The 5,782-nt window shown below is 39.6% G+C and overlaps 2 protein-coding genes across 2 annotated transcripts; both read left to right on the top strand.

Moving 5' to 3' along the window:
* The first annotated feature begins 339 nt into the window (after nucleotides 1-339).
* Nucleotides 340-1,795, top strand: atp5if1b (ATP synthase inhibitory factor subunit 1b). The gene is made up of 3 exons (XM_084569756.1): nucleotides 340-450; nucleotides 1,015-1,127; nucleotides 1,273-1,795. Exons 1-3 carry the CDS (start codon nucleotides 382-384, stop codon nucleotides 1,412-1,414), a joined length of 324 nt encoding a protein of 107 aa, XP_084425882.1. The 5' UTR covers nucleotides 340-381; the 3' UTR covers nucleotides 1,415-1,795.
* Nucleotides 1,796-2,403: 608 nt separating this feature from the next.
* On the top strand, nucleotides 2,404-5,192 carry rpl13a (ribosomal protein L13a). The gene is made up of 7 exons (XM_084568784.1): nucleotides 2,404-2,463; nucleotides 3,184-3,256; nucleotides 3,481-3,546; nucleotides 3,756-3,857; nucleotides 4,224-4,309; nucleotides 4,496-4,555; nucleotides 4,935-5,192. Exons 1-7 carry the CDS (start codon nucleotides 2,443-2,445, stop codon nucleotides 5,142-5,144), a joined length of 618 nt encoding a protein of 205 aa, XP_084424910.1. The 5' UTR covers nucleotides 2,404-2,442; the 3' UTR covers nucleotides 5,145-5,192.
* The last annotated feature ends 590 nt before the right edge of the window (nucleotides 5,193-5,782 follow it).

Genomic DNA, 5,782 nt, shown 5'->3' with positions numbered 1-5,782 from the left:
TGGAATAATTAGAATAAAGCATTCTGTCAATGGAAAAATAAAAACGCCGTTAAACAACGTAAGGTCAGCAGTTACGTAAAGAACGTAAAGTATTGCGCGATCCATTTTTTGAGACCATACCATTACGGAAATGCTGGAAAAACGCTGTTTTTTTCTCTTTACACTACTTTATTAATTGTTGCGTTCGTATAATTATTATACAATCGTACTATAATTAACACACCCGCATATGAATTTATTATGTAACGGTGCCCTGTCATTAGACGAACATGACTCTCTCGTCACCGCCCCCCATCGTGCTAATAATGGCGCCGTCCTGTGGTATATTTTTGTGAGCAAGGGCAAAGCTGTCAGTGTCGTTGTCTCATGTGAAAACTAAACATGGCGAGGTTTTTGAGGCCTAGCATCAGGAGTTTTGTCACCTCACAACTGAGAATGTCAGCCGATCAGGTAATAGCCGTTAGACGTATCAAAACACTCCCTCTGTGACCGTTATACGGTCGTGGGAGAATAATTTTCTGTTTATTAGCCTAATAGTTTTGGCTAGCTAGTATCATGGATCATGTCGTATTAAGTAAAAGAGTTATGATTACATGTCAGATTATTTTTCTTTTTAGGTATTTCATTTAATTTAAGGGTAGGATTGTAGTAATTTCAAGTTTTGTCTATATTGTCACATCACACCACTTAATTCAGAAAGGACAGTCCAGGTGTGTGTTTGTCCTTTGAGGGTGTGTTGCTTTGTTTTTGGACAGGCACTTTCTAGTCTGGTCTAAATACCTCCATTTTCACCTAGCACACAAAGAAGCCATTTTACTTCCTTTTGTATGAGGAAATGAACAACACAGATTTTATTTGACAGGGTTTAACTTGTTCTACCTTCATATAAGCAAACACAACAAATGAACCGTCTCTGAAAGTGTGTAATTTGAAGTCCTTCTCTACAGAGTAAAGACACAATATTTGATTTACTAAACTTGTTTTTTCTTTGCACTGCTCCCCACCCTGTTTCAGCTGGGTGAACTAGGTAAAGGGGCAGGGAAGGGCGGCGGAGGTGGAGGCTCCATCAGAGAGGCAGGTGGAGGCATGGGGAAGAAGCAGGCTGCTGAGGAGGAGATGTACTTCAAGTATGTGTCACTTTATTCTTCACCAAATGTGGGCTCGATTATCATCGTGAAAGAACCCCACTTTATAAATTACCTCTTGTCTTCAATCCTGTTACTTGTGTCTGACTAATCCTGTCTGATATCTGTCTGTCCATCTACACACAAGGCGTAAGGAGCAAGAACAGTTGGCTGCACTCAAACAGCACCACCAGGAGGAAATTGATCACCACAAGAAGGAAATTGAGCGTCTGCAGCGCGAGATTGACCGCCACAAGGGAAAGATTAGGAAGCTGAAACACGACGACTGAGTGCACCCATCCAAAAAAATAAAAAAGTCTCACCGTCCCAGACACCTTTTAGTAATTACTCTGACTGCAGCATGCACTGTGTCACCGGGCCAGCCATGAATGTGTGTGTGTGATGGTTGTTCTGTAAATGCTTGAAAGTTATTAAAACTATTCATAAAAAGAATATTGTTTCCATGGCATGCTGTGACGGAAGTTGTCCAACTGTTTCAACCTTTCCCTGTGTTCTGTAGTTCATCAGTGCACTATATGCTGCAAACACATTGTCAAAGTGGGAAAAACCTAAATATATTCAGTGCTTCACATGGCAACATCAGCTTTTTGTGTGACATATAGACAAGTTCATGGTCGTGTAAGTGGCATTGGTACTTCAAAGTGCTGTAACGTAAAATTAAAACATTTTTATTACCTGTTGTCTTGCAATGACATTCTCTAATTTCTCAAAAGTGAGAATGCTTTTTGTTCCATGTCAAGGCACATTCATAGCAGCTGTCAGCATATTGACTGATGAAGTAAATTAGTTGCAGCCCTTATAGCTTTAATGTGAAATGTAATAATATTAACATTAAAGTTAATATATATTAGACTTGTGACTTGTTGCAACAAATGACAGAATATTTAGTATAGTATAGTAATATGCATTGTCTCTAAAAGCACCAGTCGGCATAAGCACCATATATCCATTTATAATAAGTAATTAAAAGCAGCATAACCTGTTGACTTTGTGATTATTGATATTTGCCCTTCAGGAAGCAGTGCTTTCATTAAAAGTCCTTGCTTCGATCTGTCAGCAGCAATTGTGGAGAAAGAAACTTGAATATATTACTTCTTAATTGTGGAATAAGCACATTATCGGCTTATTAGAAAAAAAAAATAACTTATTTAAAAGCAATGAACTAAAATTCCTCCTATGAATGGTGGCGCTGGAAGCCGTGTGTACATCCCACAAGGAAGAAAAACACCAATCGTCACTTCCGCCCACCCCTGCCTTTTACCACGAGCAACCCCGTTCGTCTTTCTTTTCGCACATCATGGCGGACCGGTTCAATAAGGTGGGCAAAGGCTGCGGATTAATATTTTAATTTTATGGCGATTTAGGCTCAACCATATCCCGATTTTTATAGTTAAACAATGGGCGATAACTGTAGGACTAGTTGGTGTAATTGCTGTGTTGCTCTGTGCTATTTGTGAGACTTTATTTTAGGATATGTTTGGGGCAGCTAGCCGTGGCTGAGTGAACATGCCTTCATCATGGCAGCTTCCCCAACGAGTCAATGCAGTTAGCTAGCTAGCTAGCGATAACTTGTCCACTGTTAAGTGTCTTGTACGGGCGGGCGAGCTTCATATAATTTATTTAAATAACTGCAAATTGTTTCTGTAAGAGAGATTTTGTGAAATTCAAGCGTGGTTCAATTGTACAAGCTTTAACTGCCAGCATGCTTTGACGTGGATGCTAAGCTAACGTTGTGTGTTAACCGGTAAATCGTAGTGTCCATGTGCTAATGGTTAAAGGCTGTTGAGGGTAGAAATACACTTCTGTAAGTTCTCCGTAAACTTTAGTAACCAAGCGTAATGTTTTTGTTTTTCTAATAAAGTGTAATGCTTGAAGCTTCCTCCATATTCCTTACGACTTGGTATATTGCGGTCTCGACAATGTGGTGGCGTTCAGGAACTACAAAGTGAAATGTCCGTTTGAGTTGTGCAGGTTGTTAAATGTACAGTTTAAAGCATGTAAACTGATTTATATCCCCTTTTCTCTTTAAAACCTGCAGGTTCTCCTGCTTGATGGCAGGGGCCATCTACTTGGCCGGCTTGCTGCCCTTGTGGCTAAACAAGTCCTTCTGGGTAAGTTTTTAAAGAAGAGACAAAGGTGTCTGGTTGATTTTAGTTCTAACTTATGAAGACTTAAGTCTGTCGATGATGATCTCATTATCTGCCTTGGTTGAGTTTAACGACCATGAGAATACTTCACATGCACTACCATCTGAGACGGGAAGCCAACTACCATTACTGCTCACTGGATTGTTATTTGCCTTAATTATCTATTAACTGTTTGCTTTTGCTTTTAGGACACAAGGTTGTGGTGGTGAGATGCGAAGGCATCAACATCTCTGGCAACTTCTACCGTAACAAGCGTAAGTAGAGTACATGTTCACATATCATTGTATATTTTTTAAGGTACTTGTCAGTGATGTTTTCCCACTGTTATTTCGAGTTTCATTGACCATGAGACTACTTTACATGCACTACCATCTGAGACAAGAGCATTACTTGCCAAACTGACATTCAAAAGTGTCTTGAAGTATGTGTAGTTTGCTTAATTTGTTTTTTTCCCTGATTACAGTGAAGTACCTGGCTTTCCTGCGTAAGAGGATGAACACCAACCCCTCTCGTGGTCCATACCACTTCAGAGCACCCAGCAGGATCTTCTGGAGGACCGTCAGAGGTGAGGACGTGGCAAGATGCTGCTAACAGATCGAAGTACTGATGAAAGATTCTTGCATTGAGAACTTTATAAGAATATAATTTAGAAACCATGGACATATTTGCAGTAAATTAAATTGATCTCTCAAGATGTTTGTACTCATATCAGTAACATCTGATCATTTGACCTAGCAAACGTAGATCATTGCTTGACAATGATGAGCACTATCCCGAAACTGACCATCTATTGATGATAAAATCTTAACGGATCTGATTGCTGAGTCGAACAATGATCTACATTTGTGTAGGAGCAAATATACTGGATACAGCTACGCTGGTTGCCGTTTTAAAATGTGTTGAACTTAGTAGAATTCTCTCCACTTACCAGGCATGCTGCCCCATAAAACCAAGAGAGGCCAGGCCGCTCTGGAGAGGCTGAAGGTGTTCGACGGCATCCCCCCACCTTATGACAAGGTGTGCTGACATTTTTAATGCAGTCTTTATTGCCCATATTACATGCTGTCTGTGATGTTAATAATCCTTACCTACCTTGTTTGAATAATGACTCTGAAAATAATAACTTTCTGAGACAAGCTTATTCTGTCAATGCTGGGATGTGCTGGTGGTTTCTTTGTCTAATTGTTGGGTTTTGATCTACAGAGGAAGCGCATGGTTGTCCCAGCCGCTCTTAAGATTGTGCGTCTGAAGCCCACTCGCAAGGTGAGTTTTGGTTGATTTGAGGGTCACGTGATAAGTGACTTCAGTGGCAATACGTTACCGGTAGAAAAATATTTGGAAGGTAGAAAACAAAATGCTTCAGTCGACCATCAACAGTATTTACTCAACAGTGATGAGCACTTTATCCCGAAGCTGATCATTCATTGATGAGCCAAATATTATGGATCTGATTGCTGAGTTGAGTCTTGGATAAGTTGTTGCTTTAACCTGAAGCTTTTGACATAAGAACTTTTGTCAAACATCCAAAACAAATATTTTAGTTTGACATTCTTAAGGCTGGTCTAGCTATTAACACTCAAATGTTGCCAAATCAAATTTTTCTAGCAACACGTTCTCAAAATGATTTTCATTTCTCACTCAGTTTGCCTTGCTTGGGCGTCTGGCACATGAGGTTGGCTGGAAGTACCAGGCTATCACAGCCACTCTGGAGGAGAAGAGAAAGGAGAAGGCTAAGCTCCGCTACACCAAGAAAAAGACATTGATCTCCATGACCAAGAAGGCTGAGAAAAACGTCGAGGCAAAGATTGCAAAATACACAGATGTTCTGAAACAATATGGAGTCCTTGTCTGAGCTGGTTTCATCTGGCCAATAAACAAAAATAAATGTTTATAGAAAGTGTATTGACTTTTATTTCTCATTTCTGAAAGTTGCAGTCAAACTGAAATTTTTAATTGAAGTAATGTGCATTTTAAAATTCAGAGATGGTGAGGGCAGTTGTGGATAAGCAGCTGCCATGTGAAAATGAATTGGCTGCAGATATTTGAGTAAATTTATGAATAAAGTGCAATGCATTGAATAGGTAGAGTCATCTCCCCATGTTATTGACACAAAGTTTAACACCATACAGCACTTAAAGGGATCTAGTGAGAATGTTAAATGCTACTACTTCCATTAAAGAACCATGTGAGAATTTGCAGAACTGTTTGACTGTCTTGAATTGTGACACTGGTGAAAAAGCAAGGGGCATTTGTTTCCATGAGGAGAAAATTGTACACATAAAATGGTTTATGTATACAGAGGATCAAGAAACCACCTGCTACCAAGGTGCACAGAGGAGGAAAAGAAAATTCCAGCAATATCGATGCCTTTATTGGGGTCAAAGGAGCGACATATACCTCTAGGAAAACGTTTTCTTTAAGCTGCAGTGTCCGCATTATCAATTAAATACAAATACATTCACCTTTTGCAGAATCCGATATTTTTATCTG

Source organism: Chelon labrosus (assembly GCF_963514085.1).
Source record: "Chelon labrosus genome assembly, chromosome: 20".
In the NCBI taxonomy this organism is placed as follows: domain Eukaryota; kingdom Metazoa; phylum Chordata; class Actinopteri; order Mugiliformes; family Mugilidae; genus Chelon; species Chelon labrosus.
This window is presented reverse-complemented; position numbering and strand designations above follow the sequence as displayed.

Coding starts and splice junctions, on each gene's coding strand:
- rpl13a (XM_084568784.1), top strand. CDS start 2,443: ATGGCGGACCGGTTCAATAAG. Junction 2,464..3,183: donor TGGCGGACCGGTTCAATAAG/GTGGGCAAAGGC, acceptor TAAAACCTGCAG/GTTCTCCTGCTTGATGGCAG. Junction 3,547..3,755: donor CAACTTCTACCGTAACAAGC/GTAAGTAGAGTA, acceptor CCCTGATTACAG/TGAAGTACCTGGCTTTCCTG.
- atp5if1b (XM_084569756.1), top strand. CDS start 382: ATGGCGAGGTTTTTGAGGCCTAGCATCAGGAGTTTTGTCACCTCACAA. Junction 451..1,014: donor TGAGAATGTCAGCCGATCAG/GTAATAGCCGTT, acceptor ACCCTGTTTCAG/CTGGGTGAACTAGGTAAAGG. Junction 1,128..1,272: donor GAGGAGGAGATGTACTTCAA/GTATGTGTCACT, acceptor TCTACACACAAG/GCGTAAGGAGCAAGAACAGT.